The sequence below is a fragment of the Nothobranchius furzeri genome, chromosome 2 (assembly GCF_043380555.1).
Source record: "Nothobranchius furzeri strain GRZ-AD chromosome 2, NfurGRZ-RIMD1, whole genome shotgun sequence".
Classification (NCBI taxonomy): domain Eukaryota; kingdom Metazoa; phylum Chordata; class Actinopteri; order Cyprinodontiformes; family Nothobranchiidae; genus Nothobranchius; species Nothobranchius furzeri.
This window is the reverse complement of record NC_091742.1, coordinates 6,126,842-6,148,300: the sequence shown is the minus strand read 5'-3', so window position 1 is coordinate 6,148,300 and position 21,459 is coordinate 6,126,842. Positions and strand designations below refer to the sequence as shown.

Here is a 21,459-nt window from a genome sequence, read left to right as displayed (position 1 = left end):
CTACTTCTACTAAATCTACATTTAAACCATCTTTACCAGGAGCAAAGAAACCTGTGACATCCAAAGAATAAACGTTAATAACTTTTATGTTTGACGTAAAGTGTTCAGGCAATACAACCCCATGAATGTTAGTCTTTTGAAGTGGCTTATGTGGTTAAAGTTACTTTTACTTTTGATCCACTGCCTGTAGGCTGTGTCTGTGTTGGAATCTGGATGGACAGTCATGGTGAAAGATTGATAAATGTGATTTCTATGAGCTCTGTAGTTTGTATCTTGAGTTCACAGTTAAATTAGAGAATAAAAAAAAATCTTATACTTCCAAAACGTTTATTTGCAATTCAGGTGCTTATGTAAAGGGAAGCTAGGAGGGATAGTAGAGGAAACTGTGACTGAAACGATCTGGAATTTGTGCTTTTTCCCTGTGATGAGGACTGCTTAGATGGCAATTTGTGGACAGTTTGTAGACTCCTAATTAATCGCGTTCACATCCTTTTTTATTAGTTTTCCATCAACATGCTGTAAAAAATGATGTTTGAAGACACTTACGTTGCATTTGCAAAAGCCGGTTGGACAACATTTACTGGCCATCCTTTAAAATCTAATCTGCTAATGTATCCAAATCCCATTTTCACTGGGCCGTATATCTTTAATAGTACGTCAGTCCACTTTAACAAGAGTCTTCTGCTAAAAACTCCTCCATACGTCAAAAATGCTGCTGCCCAGCACCTAATACGCTCTGCCATTACGAGGCTTCTGTTTCACCACCCATGTTTATAAAACGTAGTCCTCCCCTCCCCATATCCCCTACCCTCTCCTTTCACTTTGATTGGGCTAATTGTGTTTCCTGCTGAATGCAGTAAACTTAAAGGAAGCGAGGAAGTGCATATGTACGTACCCCGGAGCGGGCATACAAACTCAAATTCACACCGTAGGCAGCTTTTCTAACAAGAGGCCATTACAGACAATAGGCTGGCTCGCTCACTTTGCAAGGGTCCAATTTACACAGTAGTGGCAGGTACTAAAGCCTCTTGAGCCCTTTGGAGTACAAACTCCTCTTCTGACGCCTCTCACTTGGTCAACTGTTAGAAATAGCTCATTATGTCTCTGTAGTTTAAATCATGGAGATCTGTTTGCCTAGCTAAAAATAATTTTAAAGATTCTGCAATATAGGCTCCCACTAAGAAACTCTCACTGATGCAATTAGTACCACGCCATTTCCTGAATGACCTTAAAGGGAGACACTTCCTTTGGCATTTTGATTTGGAAGGGTTAAAAGGTTTTGGTGTGAGCAAAGAAAACAACACATAACTGGGTCAATAATCAAAACTTGGAGGGTTAGGAGCAAAACTGTGGCTGATAAAAGGTGATTTTTAAATGCAAGAATCTTCATTATGGAGCTAATTAGAGAATAAATTGTTGCTGATACAAGCATCAAGAAAAGATTCAGGGGCAGAAAGATCGGGACATCTGAGCCTCTTGGATTTAACGCCATTAAAATGTGATAGTCGCATTAAAATAAAACCAGTTTCTCACTAGGCTGCATCTGTTGATAACTAGTTGGAGGCACAAAATGACAAAAAAAGGTGCAAATTTAAATTTGGGATGACACTGAAGTGGTACCTACGACACTTTTGTAACAAAGTTTGTACAATGCCAAGGAGAACGGCTAAATTTAACGATGGCAGTTCTATTTACAACTTCTCTTACAACAAATCTCTTAATTTCATCCTGATTTGCAGTTTGATTTCATTTTATTCACAATTTGCTTACCAGTTCTTCTCAAATGTGTTTGACATTTCTCACATTTTCCGACGCACAAAGTCTGAATGAAGAGCTCCAGATTGGTTCTAGCTGTTTTTCTATTTTGGGAGAACATTCACCAAGCCAAAATTCAAGTTGTGTTAAAGTTATGCCTTGCAGCTCAGGCAACAAAGTTAAGAATCCTCCAAAGATGTGAGAAATTTTACAAACTTTTTTGCAAACATGTCACAGTCCAGTGATAAAAACAGACTGACATGATCATCTGGTAAGGTATCCGTTCATGTAAACATGGATTCTTCCTATTTGGCATTTGGTATAAGCTACTCAAAGATGACACAACTGAGAAATGACTGACTTTTTGTAGTGGCCGTCATCTGTGTGAGTCTTAAAGGGAGCATGAATCATAAAGCTGAAGTTGGTTATGGACTTTATGGCCAAGTGTTGCAGAATCCGTTATCCTGACCGGCAGGAAATAAAAAAAAAGTTTTTCTAAACGTTTGAACTGAGGGGAAATATTTATTCTTAACGGAGATCACTGTTTTGATGATTAGATGTCTCTACGAGAGGTTCTCTGCCGTATAAATGCAACACGTGGCCCAGTCCGATCTGACAACTCATCGGTTTTTCACCCAGGGAGACATCACAAAACCACACTGCGGTCGCCTTTGTTATCACAGCCTGTCATTCTTTCTCTCTTCATCTCTTCTCTTTCTCTTTGTAAAGAGAGAGCTCCTGTTGACCCAGGGGCCTCTCTGGTGGGAGTGGGCAGCACCAGAACCACTTCAGAGCCCTTCCCCACAACCGCACCAAGCCTCCTGTGCCATCTAGGGGTGCATCACTCTGGTTCTCTTCGCTCTTCTGCCTTTGTGGATGTGAAACCTTGCCCCTCTCTGAGCTGCGTGTTGCGGCCTTGGCAGTGGCACACAGCGTGCTGCAGAACCGGAGGGAAGTCATATGTTAGCAGTTTGAACCTACTGCCTCAATTAGAGGCAGCTGTTGCTGCGCTATCACACCACATCGGAGACGAGGGGCGGGGGGAACAGAATTTATGGTCTGCGTCTCTGTGGCGACCACTGTTTGATGTGCAGATAATTAGGAAGTGAATGACTTCCTGTGGGCTGCTGCTGGAAGGGGCAGCTCTATGCAATCATAAAAAATTACAAAAAGAAAGGGAGAACCAGCTAGAAATTAGGATACCATGCTAACAGGGTCAGGTGGTGTGTTAACAGGAGCTGAAGGTCGTCTGCACCCATCCCTCCTGAGCGGAGGTCCACCTCCTCACACAAGACTCCCAATGGTGACACGGCTGACCCCTGGGCTTTGCCCACGTTTAGATTCAGGCCAACTCAATGACTGATGGTTGTTGGAATTACTCCTTTGTTCCTTCTCAGCTAATCCTTTCGACTCCCACGAGAACACGCCTGTGCAAGTCAGCTGGTCGGAACATGTTTACAAACTCTACAACGTTAACAATCCGAGAAAAGAGCAGATCAAAGAATGCAACCAAATCCACGCAGATTTAGAAAAAGATAATCACACAATTGTCCAGACTTGCTATTTCAACCCTTTATGACTAATATTCTGTCAAATTAAACCCCACACAAGTTTCTGTTGAGACTACGACCGAAGCTTTTTTAAAAGCTGGGTCTTAACTTAAATACCACCAGCTTGTTCCATAGCAACCCTTTTATTTTTCCACTTATGTCGCCGTTACCTTTCATGCCATTTCAACTTTGACCTCCTCAGCCATGGGTCACAACCTTTGCTCTTTGTGTTCCCTATTTTTCTGGATCTAAATCCTAAAATTCACTAAAAGTAGATGATGCTCAACCTTCTTTTAAATCAAGTGTTTAAGTCACTTAATGAAGGTTGCTTAAAGACTCTGCCGGTCACTGTATGCGGAACAATGGGGCCAGATTGGGATGCTCAGCCTCTTTTGTTTCTCTGCAGCTTTTCTGGTGAATGAAACACAATAGGAAGGAAAGCGTTGCTTTTGGGTTGGGTGGTAATCCCAATCAGGATGATAACAATGTGCTTCAAAGAAGTGGGAAAGTCTTTAAGTATCCTCCATAGTGTCAGATTAACTTGGTACAATCGAACCCCTCTGGTGAGCATGCATTCATATGTAATGTAAAAAAAACAACACGTACAAACACACCCTTCTTTACACTGAATGCAAACACTAACAGTCAGCTAGATGAGCACAAAAAAGGACACGTTTACCTGAAAACGTTATTGTGTTTTTAATTTCCTTTTAAATAAATTACGTTAAAATGTCCTTTTTAAAGGTGTGGTTCACAAAAAAATATACATTTTTAATGATTATTTCTGATTCTCATCAGTCACTAAGTTTTCCATGCAGACTGAACATAAAACGGGTCTCATTTCTATTATCTTCTGATAGAAAATAGACAATGAAACTCTAGGATTAGAGACTCCTGACAGATCTACGTCACTCTGTCATTTAACATTCATGGAATCACCCATCTTGACTCATGACGGGGAAAGATGTTGTTGGTTTAGCATCCAGGAAGCGTCATTTGGAATTCTAGGATGTCCAAGGAAGATCCCACCTTTCTCGTCTCTGAGTGGATAAAAAGGCTCTACTACTATTGGCTATTTCATTTAACAGCAAACTGGCTGTCCTCGCTGACTCTGCCACCAGCAGAAAGCTGTTTTGGGGAGTTTAGTAAAGAAAATGTGAAGTTAGTGTGATAATAAACATTCTGTCCTGGTTTGCAAAATATTTTATGTTTCATAAAAAAACTGAAAAACATAAAATGTGAATTTTAAATCTTGTTGCATCAATCTAACTGTTGGACTTACTTTATATCTCTTGGTTCTGAAGCACTAGCCTAGTGAACTAGACTAAATTCTTGCTTTGCAAAGAATGGTCTAGTCATGCTCCATTGGAACCTCAGCAGCTCCTACCAGGACTCTGGCTAGCCAATCACAGCTCTCTAGAGGGGTTTCAAACACATAAAGAGCTGTGATTGGTCCATAATGGTGGGCCAATCATAGTGCTCTATCTGCTTAGTGAACAAATCACAGAGCTATATCCGCTTTGTGGGCCAATCAGGGCACTCTATATGCCTGGTGGGTGGGATGATGCAACAGAGTGAAACAAGAGTATGTCACATTCATTGTCCAGTGAAATGTGGAGATCATTTGAAAGACAACGGTAGAACCCGCCCCACAACCGAGAGCCGTCAATGGAGCGTGGCCAGACTAAATAATATATTTATTTAGTCTGGCTTGCCAGGCTACTGAAGCACTACAGTACATAGGATAAACATGCCTTACCTGGGTATGACATTTAATAAACCTGCCCTATTCTGCCAAGCTGTGTGCATCAGCTCTGTTTCTTCTCTAGAATAATGAAAAGTGGTGAAAAATAGGTCTAAATCATAATCAGCTTTAACTTAATTTTTGATGAAATGATCTACTTTTAATCTGATGATGAGAGATGTGCTCTAACTTGTTAACAGCCTTAACCTATTAAAGCAGGATAGACTAATAATGAAGTAATAAGATAACCCTAATAGAGCCAACAGATATAAAGTCAGTCTACGGTGTGATAAAATGCTACAAAAATTATTAGAAGTTCACATTTGATGTTTTTCAGGCTCTTTTATGAAAGAAACGAACCTGGTTTGTTGCTAAACATGAAAGGATGTTTATTCTAGCAATGAGTTCACATTTTCTTCAAAAAACTACAAGATCTGGCTGTAAACATGCAGCGAGGGAAAACTGTTTCCTCTTACACGAAATAGCCAATCGTAGTAGAGCCCTTCCAGCCAGTCAGAGGCGAGAAAAGCGGGACCTTCCTTGGACATCCTAGAATCCCAAATGACGTGTCCAGGAAACAGCAGAAAAAGTCTAAGCTAGTAGATGCTAACAATTAGCATTAGCAACACCACCACACAGCAAAACTCCTCCAGGCTTGTGTTATGTAAGTAGAAAAAACATCCATGTTTCAAAGCAAAGGGCGTCAGTGGTAGAGTCTTGTTGCTGTTAGCCAATCGGAGGAGAGATGTCCAAACATCAGGAAATAAGAGTCCAAAACCTGCCATCTGAACCTCAGCCGAGTACGTATTACAAGGCATTCATTCCACACCTTTAAAGAAATATCAGATAAGCAATGCCCAAAATCTTTGTTATGAGTTCATGTGTACTTTTTTGACAAAACCAGGTTTTCAAAATAATAAAATAATCAGTTACATAAGTATTAGGAGTAATGTAAACACTAATCTCCTTTTTTATTTTCCATTCACTCTGTCAATTTTTTACAATTCAGTGTACGCTTCTCTAATTGCCTCAACGACATGAATGATTGAGGTTTAATGATTTTCACAATCTTCGAACATTTTCTAATGTTATATTTTTGACCTCCCAGGATTTTCTGACCCTCTCAGCTCCACCAGAGCTCAGCCAAATGGCTGCTTGGTTTGAAAACAATGACAATTGGTTGCCTTTCATTTGTAAATGTAGGCAGTCGCAGAACTGAGTGCAAATGAGTGCGTTTACATGCAGCCAGCAAGGGCGTCAGTTTGTTTTCAGAATTGCTGGGGACAATAACCATACACTTGAGTGGGGTTTAAAAATTGCTGGGGACAATAAATTAGGCTAGCACAGGGGTCGGCGGCTCTGGAGCCGCATGCGGCTCTTCCATCCATCTGATGCGGCTCTGTGTTTGTAAAATAATGAATGGATATTTAAATAAAATGCTTTATATTTTACTGCATTAATTTTACATCTGTATGCCAATTCTAAATGTAAAGATTGTCTGCGTAAACCTGAACAGGTCCAACCCGGTCTTACTGTGAGACCGGGTTGACGCGTCACGCTTGTGCGTAATCATAGGCGCTTTATTAGCTGAAGACGATGTGAGATTCTGGGATTCTCCTCAGACAGGCTCCTGGATGTGTCGCCACATTGGAGACGGGAACAAGCGCTATTCAGCCAAAGTTTCATCATCAGGGAACATTTTCTAAGTGACAAGTCTCTCTGAGAGACCGGGTTTGGAAAACACTCGCTTCAGTGGGAGGAACCTTCCCACATGCGCTCTGGGTGGCTCTGGGGTTAATCAAGTTTGTTTCTCTTTGCAACAATCTTCACAAGAAGGCAAAACAGTTAAACGGCAGGTTACATATATTTCCATTCGACTGTTTATTTTGACAGATGAACTCAAGGATGTTGCTTGGTTTGAAAGAATTACCCCCACGCACACTGATGCACATGGATGAGCTGACATTTTAATCGTTAACGCACATCGCGGAGGTAAAAGATTCCCATCAGAACATCAGAGCTTTATACTGGACACTGTGTTCAGCGCGGCTCGGAGCGCCCATGGTGGACAGTGAGCTGAAGATCTAAGGGGTTCGCAGCGCAGCGCAGAACCATGGTGCATGCAATGATTTCCTCCCACTGAAGCGGTCTGGAAACCCGGTCTCTCTGAGGGATGTGTCACTTGGAAAAATGTTCTTTTTATGAAATTATGAAACTGGCTGAACAGCGCTTGTTCCCGTCTCTAATATGGAGACGCATGATGCGTAGAGACATTTGATCACGCACAAAGTTCGTGTGGAGCAGAAGCGGTCGGGCCACGGCAGGTGGAATGTTCCTAGCCTACATGAAGGGAAACTGTTTAATTGTAACATTAATGTGTTACTGGACACGCTGGTCTGGTTGGTTAGACCAGTGTTTGAAGTGGAAAACACACACACACACACACACGCACACCAATTAAAATATATGCTGATAGCATGGACTAGAAGACAGGTGATGGTTTACGTATTTAAATGATGATCAGGCTGCTGTAAAATGTAATCTCCATCCACATCCAGACAGAATCATCCTCTATTCTGTCTCTATTTGCTCTGCTCTTGTCTGGGCTGATCAGCTGATGGTGCGCCTAACTAGCGGCTGATGCACATTTTACGCATTTGGAGAGATGGGCTGGATGCTGTGCGTTTACTGGAAGTTGGTCCACTTAACGCACGGGTGTAGACTACATATTAATGACAAATGAATGAAAATTAAATTGTGAGTTTTTACTTCATATTTTATAAATAAAAATGACGGGGGAAAACATTTATGATGTCTTTTTAAACAAAATTTTCTAGCGCGACTTGCCTGCTTCACTTAAGTCACTGCTTATTAAGGTCCGTCCAGAATTACTGTGGGAAACGGGTAATAATGGCTCTTTGATGGGAATAGGTTGCCGACCCCTGGATAAGATCTGAGCTGGTAAAACAAAAATCCTCATCAGCAGGCGTTTTTGAAAGTGGTGGTGGTGGTGGGGGGGGGGGGGGGGACACAGCTGCCAATCACAAATTTTGCCGGGGACATGTCCCCGGCGTCCCCGGTTAAAATGACGCCTATGGCAGCCAGTAACCCTTTTAAAACCTGAATATTCACAATAACCCTGTTCCGCAGGTCCGTGTAAACACCGCCAGAAACCCGGATATGCTCATAACCGGGTTTTTAAAAACCCGGTTACTACACCTGGGGTAACCCTTTTCTAACCCGAATGTTTGGTCGTGTAAACGCATATCGGGATATCCCCATCAAAGCGTGTGTTCTGCGCATGCTCTGTTCGCAATGAATCTTGGTCTTTTGAGTAGCGAGACGTCTTGTATGCGCCAGAACACCGGAAGTGAACAACAATTTGGGAGCAACATGGCGAGTCGCGGCACAGCACCACACTTTTGGAGTGACGAGGAAACTAAAGCGCAAACACACACGGTTGCTATCTCTTCTGAACTGGGAAAAATGTTGTTGTTTTCACGGATACCGGAACGAGAAGAACTGGAAATCATGCATATTGCGTCTGGACGTAGTCCATACGTCCTGACGCTACCCCAACGTCCGCATTTACATCGGGTTATGCAAGTTAGAGGTAACTCTTTCTATTTATGCTTGTAAACGGGTTATTCTGATCAACTCAGAAACCCGAATACCGACCTTAACCCGATCATAACCCAGATATTGGCTGCATGTAAACGTAGTCAATGATGGCCTAAGTGTTGGAGGTCCATGAAAAGTCAGGCTGGCCTCCACTGGTCTATGTCTTGAATCTTGTCCACTCAAAAGAATTAGTGACCGACTACCTTTTCGAAGACTTAATTGAAGCCCACAAAGAAAAAAGATTGTTTTTAAAAATAAAAACAAATCATGAGGCACAACAACAATAAAAATTGAAAAGATAAAAATGGGAAATAGTTGAAAAATTAAGATTTGAAAAATGAGAATAAAAAGAAAAAGATGTAGCATGAAAGCCTGAAAAATATGGAATTGGACATGTCCTGTGTCTCCCCAGTTCCATGTCTTTCCACTTTTCCCATGTCCTAACTTATAGTCATCCTCCTGTTGCAGCATTAGCCCAGCTATTCCCAGCCTTTTAGGGTTTTACTTGTCTTTAGTTTTCCCATTCTTCTTTTTGTGTAGTTTTGTATTTATGTGTCTTATTTATTTATTTATTTATTTATTTATTTATTTATTTATTTATTTATTTAGCTTTCCTTTCTGTCTCTTTGGCCCAGCAGTGGTTAGAGCTGTTGCCTTGCAGCGAGAAGGTCCTGGGTTTGCTTCCCGGCCTGGGATCTTTCTGCATGGAGTTTCCATGTTCTCCCTGTGCATGCGTGGGTTCTCTTCGGGTACTCCAGCTTCCTCCCACAGTCCAAAAACATGACTGTTAGGTTGATTGGTCTGTCTAAATTATTCTCAGGTGTGTGTAAATAGAGGGACAGAAAACGCAATGATGCATAGGAAAAGCAGAGACATGGAAGAAACATGGGAGACATAGGACAGAGGACATGAACAATTCAACATTTTTCAGGATCCCATCCTAACCTTTTCTTTCATTTTTATTCTCATTTTTTGAACCTTAATTCTTCATTTTATCTTCAATGTTTTTTATTATATTTTTACCTCTTTTATATTTTAATGGTTCTTTTGAAGCGACTCATGCTTTTTTTATTAAGCGTTATATAAAAATCCTTTCTTGTCCTTTGCTTCTGTGAAGTCTTTGGATGGACAAGTTCAGTTGACCAGATTCAAGACGGGAGCGAGACAAGTAGAGCCACAGGGCCAGCCTGAAAGACTGACAACCCCCAATCCCCAAGCACATTCCATTGGACATCATCTGTGGCTGGCTACATTTACATATGAAAGGAGCTAACGATCAGTGATTTAGTTGTTGTTATCAAACCAAGCAGTCATTTGACAAAGCTCTGGGAGAGCTGAGGGGGTAAGAAAATACTGGGAGTTCTAGTGTTAGCGTCTTTAGCGTCTTTTGTTATCCAGTTCTTTTATTTTATTTGCTATCCGCCCACTGGTTGTTTTCCACTGCTTCATGTGGTGTTGTGGAATGTGGGCGGGATTGTGAACTGTGATAAATAAGGATAGTTCACTACATGCAGTCACTTTCTTCAAGAAGGTTTTACTCGAACAAACGAGACACAAAGATGCCTACTGCTGCCGAGGCTTTGGCTCTGCTGCAAAATATGGACCCTTGCGACTCAGATGGAGGAGAAGAGTCCTTTCTCTTGCAAGAGAGTTTGGACTCTGACATGTCTTCGAGTGACGAGATGTCTTCCGGGTCCGAAAGTAGGCCTCCTCCAAAGAAGAAAGGTCGGATGGAGACACAGACCAGACCAAATGATCCCAACTGTGAGACGGCTAAAGATGGCACGGTATGGGTTAAAGAAGAAGTGGGGAGGCCGCTCCCTCACAGCTACCTAGAGCCATACACATGTGATGGAGAGCCAACAGAAGAAGTCCGAAGTACTGTAAAAACTCGCTTGCAGAGCTTCTGTTGTTTGGTGAGTTTGGACATCCTTGACATCATAAGAAAGTGTACAACCGAGCATGGCCGCCGGAAGGAAGCAGGTTGGGACATGTCTGTCCATGAATTGATGGCGTTCATCTCCATCCTTCTTTGGAGGGGCGTGCTCAGAATTCCGTCGCTGGCTGATGCATGGTCAACAACACTAGGGTTCTCGCAAGTCAAAACCATTATGGCCCGAAACCGCTGCCAGGACATCATGAGACACCTAAGCTTTGATGAAAAAGACACACGCCCTCAACGAGTAGAAACCGACAAGTTTGCTCTAGTCTCAAACGTTTGGCAGATGTTTGTTGCTAACTGCATCAAGTCCTACGACCCAGGCCAGTACATCACTATCGACAAGCAACTCTTTCCAACAAAGTCTCACTGTCCTTTCCTGCAGTACATCGCTTCAAAGCCCGACAAGTTTGGAATCAAGTTCTGGGTTGCATATGACTTGAAATCCAAATACATGTGTAATGCCATGCCTTATCTTGGCAAGGACCTCAGTCGTCCCTCTGAGGAGACACGTTCTGAGGATGTAGCGATGAAGCTGATGGAACCATTCATGGACAAGGGCAGAACTGTTACAACTGACAACTACTTTACCTCATTATCACTTGCTCAACAACTGCTCAGCCGGAAAACTTCACTTGTTGGCACCATAAACAAGACTCGTCGAGAGTTACCACCATCAGCCAAACAATTGGACTGCAAGAAATTCACCACCCAGGTATGTTGCAGCCTTTTTCTCTTGTAGTGCTGTTTTTTTTCCTTTTCTTTTTTGTTGCAAGAGCTCCAATTTTGTTTCACTACTATCCTGTGTATAAAGTGCAATGACATTAATGTTATCTTTTATTTGTCTTAATCATCAGGTGTTTTCAACAACCGACACGACTCTCACAGTTTATGCGCCCAAGCGGAGGAAGACCATCTGCATCCTCAGCACCATGCATAGCACAGTTGAAATCAGGGATAACCATAAGATGAAGCCAAACACGGTCACTGACTACAATACCATGAAGTGTGGCGTGGACGTTATGGACCAGAAGGTTCGACAGTACACAGTGCGAGCAGCAACCCGGCGATGGCCAGTTGCTGTGTTTTTTAACATGATAGACATGGCAGCAGTGAATGCTCACATGCTTTATCGAGCGTGCACTGGAGTGAAGGAGAGAAGGGTGGACTTCTTAGCAAATCTTGCAAAGGAACTTGCTGAGCAGTTTATGCAAGAAAAGATGGTGGAGAAGGAGAAGCTACTTTGTCAACAACCTGCCACACCATGCCCATGGAAAAGGGCCATGTGTCAGGTGACCATTCGGTGCAAAAAGAATCACGCAAATTCACGTTGTGTACACTGCCATAAGTATACTTGCGGGAAATGCAGACAGGAAACCAAGTGGCAGTGCCAGAAATGTGCCGACAAGTCAGATCATTGAAATGATACACACACGCACACACTTGTCTATTGTTTTCATTGTTTTTTTAATTCTATTTTTTGTGTACTTTTTTATTTTATTTTAGGTTTAATTGCTTTTTTATCCTATTGTATTTGTTTCTGCAGGCTGAGAACTGCCAACAAAATTTCACTGTGTGCACGCATAATGACAATAAAGCATTCCTATTCTCAAGTGATTAAGCATCCTAAATAATAACAACCCAGCCAAATGGCTGCTCTCTGAGTTCTAGTTTGTAATTTAACAGGATAAGTAAAAAATTAAAATCGAATGATATTTAAAACTGTTCAGGTACGACATGGCAAGTTAAAGTGTGAATATGACTGGCAATGACACCAAGATGGGGTCTTTTTACATTTTTACCCAAATCAACTTTTTTTTCCTGATAAGCTATATAAATACGTGTCTAATCATGCTGCAGACACGTGTAGTCAATAGTTTTGCACTTTAGTGGATTTTAGTAAAAATGTAATTTTCTGCCTAAAACTGTCAGTGTTGTGCTGTTGTCAGGTAAAAACTCTGCACTACATTTGAATTTAAATCTGCCATCGCTATTGGCTAAGAGGTACCCTAGAACGTTAGCTTGTACCATATGATGTCACAATGTCGTTGTGAGCCTGCGTGTGTGTGTATTTGTTAGCGGCTCTGCCCTCTCGGGCTGCCAGGCAGCAGCATTTGTTGCATTTTTCAAACAGGAAGTGGGAGTTGAATAAGAATCTGGTAGGGGTGACTTGCTCTTTAACCTTAGTTAAAAAGTCATGAAGGATGCCAGTTGGTTTGGGTTAGTCAACCAGGCACACACACACACACACACACACACACACACACACACACACACACACACACACACACACACACACACACACACACACACGTTTATCACAGTCAAAACAAGCCATCCAAGGCCCCTTATGACTCTGCTATGTTCACAGGATTCCAGAGAAAAGGGAAAATATTCATCCTTGATAAGAAGCTGGATTTTACGGGACAGCTATGAGCCTACGGTATCTTGTTGTGCTTTGCATTTGTTTTACTCTGAGAACATGTGATGTGGTGGAGCTGGTATCTGCTTTCCCATTACGACATGTGCTTATGTACCATGAGAACAGAATTCTCGCCTGTTGCTTGTGGAAAAAGAAAAGTACAAGGCTCAGAGATATGATGGGATGCAAAGGCCCTGATTTAATATATTAACACATCATATAATGTTAAAAACAAAAAAGGACATTAGATCAGAATCAGGAGGGTTTTATTGCCATATGTGCGAGAATCACAACATTAGGAAACAATAAAAAATAAATGACCCCTCTTTTTTACATTGTAAAACTGCTGGACTCTTGCTTTCTTGCTCATCTGTGCTGAAGGTCGCTGACAAAAGGAATTGTTCAAACGAGCCTTTAAAATCCTTAAATGGTTGTGGTCTGCTCACAATGGGCCGAAGAATGCAACGCTGGACAAAGGCCAGTCCAAGCCCCGCCATTCTGCCCTGCAGTGATAGATCCGAATGGACGCATGAACGTGGGCTGGATTTGAGGCCATGGAGGCATCACCTCGCCCCCCCACTGAGCCAACCCAAAAGGACAGGCCACAGGCATAAACTACAACCCCAGCTAAGGGCCTCAAAACAATCACGACCTGCTAACTAGCTTCACCATCCCTAGGCCTTGATTGATGTGGGAAACGCATGCTTGCTCCTCCTTACAGCGCCCTCCTTCACTCCTTATTATCCTCAAAAGCTTAAAATCATTAGCATTTTTAAAAAGTACTTTTTACAAATCAGACTTGGGCAGCCATTAAAATCTGATTTCATGAACGCAACAGGTTTGCATTAGCGACAAAAGCCGGTTTTGTGAGTGTATTACACATCTCAACATGCCCCATAGGGACGTATGCTGTAACGAATGCTGGGAAAAAAATGAACGAAGGTGTGGAGAATTTATGGAGAAGTATTTTACTGAGCTGTTCAGCCCCTTAAGGATAGAAGTGCTTAGAAACATGCTTTGATTAGTATGATTCAAAGACTACGCTAGAGCTTTAACATTGATCTCAGTGATTGCAGAGTTAGAAACTTGACCAGTTTCCTTTTTGACATCACTCTGCAACCCTCTGCTGCCCAAAAACCACGCTTGATGCAGATTTGTGGGGCGTGTAGGTGCCCCGGCTGCCCTGTTGCTGGTCGATGAGTCCGAACTTGTTGCTTTTCACTACTGTAAAATTTTCTATTTTTCATTTTGATCAGTTATATTACACAACTATGGTTAAAGGCTCCCTTGGATCGCAGCTGTAATGTGACCAAACATCACCTTCCAGAGTAGCTAGTGCGGGTGCACTGACGGACAACACAAATTCTCCTGCTACACATCTATGGGATGACAATTTTGATTGTTTCACCAGAAAAACCAGCATATGAAACGTTTACCTCTCATCCGGACATTTACATTCACTCACACCACAAGCAGGAAAGCCGATAATGTCCGTTAAGCAGAGCTGCGGCAGAAACAAGTCGTCATCGATGCTCCAGTCTTGGGTCTTTCATATGGATCAAAAAAGTTTATAATGCCGATTTGTGTCCATGTACTGGTCCCTCACGTCTTTTTTTAAATACATATCCCTTTATTCTGCTTCCTTTTTGGGATTTTGACTTGTTGTTCAATACTTTCTTTCACCCAAATCCCTCTCTGAGTCGTACTGTTTGTTTACACACGTAAGGCTGCTAACATGTCTGCGCACATCCCAGAATGCTATGTGAAAGCACGTGTGATCACAAGCCCTATAGGTGCACTCTTGACATGCTTAACAGCTGTTAGTTGTAATGCTAGCGGTTAGCATTTTCAGTTCTCCGATCATCACAAAGGGCACAAAGCAGAGCAAAGGGAATCCCAGGGTGTTTAACACCAGCAGCAGCATCGTTTCACCACCAGGCTAAAGGCCAAAGGTGACATCTGCTGCTGTGGCCCCCAGACTCTGGAACTCTCTCCCCCTGAGCCTGAGATCAGTGGACTCAGTGGTCTCCTTTAAACTCACCTGTTCAGGCTTTGGTGTGACCCTCATCACCACCCTCTCCCTATTCTGCCTTTCCTGGGATCCACTGATTTCTCTCTTTCCTATTCACTTTCTCTCTCCCATTCTTTACATTTTTTAATCACAATTTTTAACTTTTTTCTCATTTAAACCATATTTCTAATAATTTAAAAAGAAATCGTTTTTATACTTTAACATTTTAGTTCTTGTGAAGCGCCCCCTGATTTTTATCTTGAAAGGCACTGTACTGTATAAAAGTTCCTTCCTTCCTTCCTTCCTTCCTTCCTTCCTTCCTTCCTTCCTTCCTTCCTTCCTTCCTTCCTTCCTTCCTTCCTTCCTTCCTTCCTTCCTTCCTTCCTTCCTTCCTTCCTTCCTTCCTTCCTTCCTTCCTTCCTTCCTTCCTTCCTTCCTTCCTTCCTTCCTTCCTTCCTTCCTTCCTTCCTTCCTTCCTTCCTTCCTTCCTTCCTTCCTTCCTTCCTTCCTTCCTTCCTTCCTTCCTTCCTTCCTTCCTTCCTTCCTTCCTTCCTTCCTTCCTTCTTCCAAGAAAACGAAAAAGTGTGCCTTCATTACGGTGAAGACTGGAGGTAAAAGTAAGAGAGTAATGTTCTTGGAGGCAAAGCAAAGAGTTAAAACACGACATTCTAACTATCGAGGACAGAAAGTAGTCCCACAGCAGCAGCTGTCCACATTCAGTGACCCAACCTTCACACGTTTGCCTCTATTGAAGGAATGCAAATCTTTACTCTTCTTGATTCTAACAAAACAAGAACTGAACAAATGTTGGCCACTTCTTCAACAGGTGCCACTAAGCCTGTTTGTGATTGTGTCGGTTAAGTCACCGAGTTGCTCAACCAAAAATGTTTATGTTTTCAAGCTCCTGCTTCATCAAAACAATCTGTTAACTTTGCTCTAATTTTTTTGGCCAGATTTATTGTTTCCACATTTAAGACACAATGATTTTACCACTAAAGGATTCCACAAGCCTGAAGCTAGTTTCTAAGAAATGAAAAGGAGTGTGTGACTTACAGCTGCCCTGTGAAGGAGGACAAAGAGTACTGATCAGGAATGGTATTATGACTCAGTCTGTGCACAAAGATTGCTGTTTGGGTGACAAAGACACGTGACTAGTGTTTGTTTGCCTCAGAAAGCTGTGGTTTAATGAAAAATATGAGAAAATACAATTAAGGCTATACATTTTTAATGCATTTAAGAGAGTCAATGACCTCTTGATGAATAATATTGCAAAATATAGACCATTTAAACATTTCTGGTAAACATTTGCTTCAACTCTAAGCCCAAATTCCTGCAAAGCCTCTATGTGTGCCCCATCCCATTTCATTATCTTAATTTAACATATTCCAACTGGCGCGGGCACTATTTAATCTGTCTTTCTCTTTCACTTTCTATATTCAGTTTAAATAGTGGGCTGTAAATGTTAAATACACAGTAACATGTTGCTTTACTTGATGTGAAATGATAAGATAGGGAAGGAACAAAGAGAAGCTGTGGTAATAATTTAATTATGATTGCTTCAAAGTAGCAAGAGTCTGTCACTTATTAATTTTCTATATTTTTTGTGTACTGTACTGTCTGTCATCATGAAGAAAGAAATGGAGTATACCATGGATGGAATAATAAATTATCTGCACAAAACAATATAAAAACACAGTTATTAAAGCAATACACAAGTCGCTATACCACTGAAATTAGGAATGCCATTGTTTGGCTTCTTGAATAATCATACATAATAATCATATGTGTATATATATATATATGTGTGTATATGAGTCTATATATATATATATATATATATATATATATATATATATATATATATATATATAAGTAAGTATATAAGTGTGTGTATATAAAAACTAATTTTATATATATATATATATATATATATAATTTTTTTTGCACAAACCTGGAATCTTAAATGCTTCTCAGTTCATTTTTTTTCTTTATTTGAGTCAGAAATACAAGGAATTAAGGAAAACTTAGGTAGAAATTGGCAGCCAAAACACAGAATAAATGAGTGTAAACCTTGAATAACTTAAGACATTGTTGAGATACATTACAACAAGACATTTTTGTGATATTCACAATCAGTTTCCTACTGCGTTATACGCTACATGTGACCCAGCCACGAGTACGACGTCCTGGATCACTTGTACCAATTTATAATCATTCCAACTGAAAGTGTACTCGTTTTCTCAAAATTTAGCATCCCTAACAGTTGCAGTCCCTGCTAACCCAACATGCATAATCTGGAAAGCTGAGAAATAACAGAAGTACAAGGAGAAAACGCACTTAAAAGACATGGTGAGATTTGAACCTGCGACATTTAGTCCACAAGGCCCTAAAACCACCACATTGTCCCAGAATGAACATGATTTCATGAAGAATTGGACCTTGCAGCACTGCTTTATCTCTAGACTTTGTCATATATTTGGCCCAGCCCCCTGAAGAGAGTTCTTGTGTGTTCAATAAAAACTCGAAGCCTGTGTTACTCAGAATGGTGGTATTTACGAAGTCCTAACCTCATTTCCTGTGCTGGGTTTTCATCTTATTTGACATGAGGCTCTGGTTTTTTCTCAGCAGATGCACACCGATCTAAGTCAATCCCCACATACCTCTGCTCTTGCTAGAAGCTCATTGATTACTATATTATTATTATTATTATTATTATTATTATTATTATTATTATTATTATTATTATTACTACTATTACTACAGGTTGAGCAGGATAAAGCACAACCTGACTCAACATAAAACATGATCCACATCTGCTTATCCTTTAATTTCAAACTCATTTACAGAAGGACAAAAGTTGATTTGTGACCTGTTAATGGTTAATATCCTCCCTGCCACTTTCCTTTCACTTCTTATTTGACACACACACACACACACACACACACACACACACACACACACACACACACACACACACACACACACACACACACACACACACACACACACACACACACACACACACACACACACACACACACACACCATCTTACACCTTTCTTTTATTGCTTTTGAGTGGGCGGTGTTAGTGATACCTCTCTGATTCATGCTGCTGTTTGATGTGGGATCATTTTTCCAGCTGTGTACATGCCATTCACCCAGGTATCCACCCACGGACTAAGTAACGCTGCTTTCATCCCGCCTTCCACGTGGAACCGGTTGGGAATGTGGAAAAAGACTGGACTTGAACATTTTGCCACTAGGATCAAATGAAAGGGTTGTACCCAAAAGTAGAGAAAAAAGAGGCAAAGAACCACTTTCGTGGTCACGGTTGGAGCTCAGATTACAATAAATGTATATTGTGGATTGATATGGAGGGAGCGTTTATCTTTGGCAGACTGCCAAGTCTCACATGCAGGTAGTTCTCACCTGTTACCTCAGACTTGTAAAAATAATGGTGATTTTGGTTTTGAGAGCCCACAGCTATGCACTATTTTGTGAACCCCCCCCCCCCTTTTTTTTTCGGTAGGGATCTCTGTCAAAGCTTTCCAATCCACAAACGTGGTCAGAGTGAAACCCACGTTGTGATAAGCATGGCTGTGGGCAACATTACTGTAACTGAAGGATTTGAAGATTTGCACGTTGGTTGTGAGCTCATGTGGCCTAATTTATTTTAGATACACCATTTTAAGGCACGGAAAATCTCTGGAATTCTGTTCCACCATCCAGATGAACCACAGTGTCTTTTTCCACATTTAACCTCATTTGTCTAGATTTTCTCTAATAAGTTCAATACGGACATTTTTATGGCTGCTTTGTATAGATAAACATATTTTATGCATTTATAGTATTTTCCTGTTTTATTGACAGAAAGATTTGTTTTTTGTTAAAGAACCAGATTTTTAAAATCCTTTTAAAGGAGTGGGACACTCGTTTAATGGACACATGTGCAGTGGTCTCTAGTAGGAATGAATGCCTTGTATGTCGTACTTGGAGGGAAGGGAATATTCCGGTGCACCGTTTCCAGGAACGAGAAGTGACCGACATCAGAGCTGAACTTCAGACGGCAAGTTTTGGGATCTTGTTTCCTGATGTTTGGACATCTCACTTCTGACTGGATGACAGCAATGCAACTCTACCTCCGACTTGCAAAAACAACAACATTTATGAATGGTCAAAGTTTTGTAACCGCTTCTTACAAATCAGTAAATGCGTTTGGTCCTCACAGGCTCACATAGAAGGAAATCTTGTTTCCAATATGGCGTCACCAAGAGACTTGCCCGCATGAGTTTTAGACCTGATTTTTATGGTTATTTGTTGCAAAGCCACCAATGTTTTTCAACAACGGAATCATTTAATTCACTTTCAACACAATGTTGTTGGATATTTCCAGAGATTACTGGTAAAAACTACACATTGTCTCTTTAACTATGACCAAGCCTGACAGGTTGGTTGGTACACTGGTTCAGGATGTTTGAGATACCAATTATTAACTAACAATCAGCTTGATGGAGCTGTTTTTAGATCCTGAATATTTTATTTGCTTTTTTCCCATCTACACGCTTCAACACAACTACAGATGTGATCCGAACCAAATGAAACCTTTCCACGGATAAAGTCTTTCAAGCATTTAGTCAGCTGCAGGTATTGCAGTTGTCTTATTGGCATCGAGCATCTGAGAATGCAACATCGGGTTGGTTCTAAAAAGAATAAAAAGTTCCCTTCTGATGTGTTTTGTTATTTTTTATAAAGCAAGAGCTTTATCTCCATGCAAGGCTCATTGCAGCTGGATGCCTCTACACTGAGGAGCTACAGCTACACGCTAATAATGTTAGCCACACTCCCCAACAACACATGGAACAAAAGCGACACAACACCCTACTCGTTCCTTTCACAAAAGTCATGCCAGCAAGGGTGCAGTGCAATAAATTAATGTCTGATTAAAAATGGCCATCTCGCCCGCCAAATTGCCATGAAGTGGCACCATTGATATGGGCGACAAAACCAGGCACATTACCAATCACCCACTCGCCAAGAAAAGGAAGGAACTAAAAACAACATTCTTGAGTAGGTCCGTCTTTCACGAACTCGATGTGGAGGGGGGCGTTTAGGGACTAAAGTTGTGGAGTATGTAAAGCGGGCTACACAGGACCCTACAAAGGAGCAGGGAAGGAAGGGCCACCCTGACAGCTTTGGCGGAGCAGTTTTTTAAGGAGTATGGGGGGTACCAGAGGGAGGACAGAAACGGGGAGGGGGTGCTCACCCATCTTCAAAGCCTTTCTGCTGGTTCGGCTGCCCTGTGGATGGTGAATGTAGATGGTGAGGTAAAGAAGGGGAGTACTGGCAAATGAGAGAAAGGGAGAATTAGGAAGCCCTCTCTTTGTGTGATAGGATCAGGGGGGTCGGTTAGACACTGAACGCCTCTGGAAGATTAACCGGCAGGCCCCGGTCGGAAGCTGAAGGGCAGGGGAGTGGGGTGGGTAGGAGAGGAGGATAAAGGGACCCGGCTTTGTTTCTGGTCTGCAATAGGATGCTGAAGCAGAGAGATGGAATGCAAGAATTGGAAATTGATTGATTGGTACAGTGGGTAGAGATGAAGGGAGGGAGGGAGGATGTCAGTGCTAAGCTCTGAGTTGCACCCTGGTTTTCACGCAGTCAAAGAGGATAAGACCCTGTTAGAATTTTTAAAATATGGAGAAAATACAGTAAAAAGGAGAGAATGTGGGAGTTTGCAAGACTGAAGCGTTCTGAAGAAGAAAAAAAAAGGAATAGGGTGAAGAAAGAAACAGGAGAGGAAACTTTGGATGTGGTGGGGATTAGTGGAGCTCCACGGTGGGGAGAGGGGAGGACCGGGTGAGAACGAAGGGAGGTAGGATAGGATGAAAGTTAGGGTTGGATGGGGAGGGTGAGAATAAAGAATCGCCGTTCACCTCACTCACTTCACTACGCAGGAACAAAGCATGATGGGAGGTACTTGACATAACACTCTTCCAGGCCATGTTCTGTGTGTGTGTGTGTGTGTGTGTGTGTGTGTGTGTGTGTGTGTGTGTGTGTGTGTGTGTGTGTGTGGGAGAACATGTGTGGTGTGTCTAGTATCTCAAGAGGCTCTGATGAATTAAAAGTGGGATTTTACGCGTTTCTAAAGGAAATCTGGTGTCTCTGAAATGAACGAAATTCAAAAAGAAAACAGACCCTTAATGATGAGCTGCTAATCAAATATAAGGACAGCAGATTTTAATGATCACTAGATTATTTAATGCTTTAATGAACATAATAAAGAGGAGAAACTCAGCTAAATAAAAGTATAAACTGCTAGGCGCCTTACGCCGGCATCTGTTATTGAAACGTTTCAAACAGCTGAAATCAAATCAGAAATAAACAAATCTTGATGAATGTCAGATCACTTTATTAAAGGAA

General features: G+C 41.6%; 1 protein-coding gene across 1 annotated transcript; it reads left to right on the top strand.

Moving 5' to 3' along the window:
* The first annotated feature begins 10,163 nt into the window (after window positions 1–10,163).
* LOC129165444 (piggyBac transposable element-derived protein 4) lies at window positions 10,164–12,222 on the top strand. Its single transcript, XM_054748624.2, has 2 exons — window positions 10,164–11,324; window positions 11,467–12,222. Exons 1-2 carry the CDS (start codon window positions 10,179–10,181, stop codon window positions 12,028–12,030), a joined length of 1,710 nt encoding a protein of 569 aa, XP_054604599.2. The 5' UTR covers window positions 10,164–10,178; the 3' UTR covers window positions 12,031–12,222.
* Window positions 12,223–21,459: the final 9,237 nt, after the last annotated feature.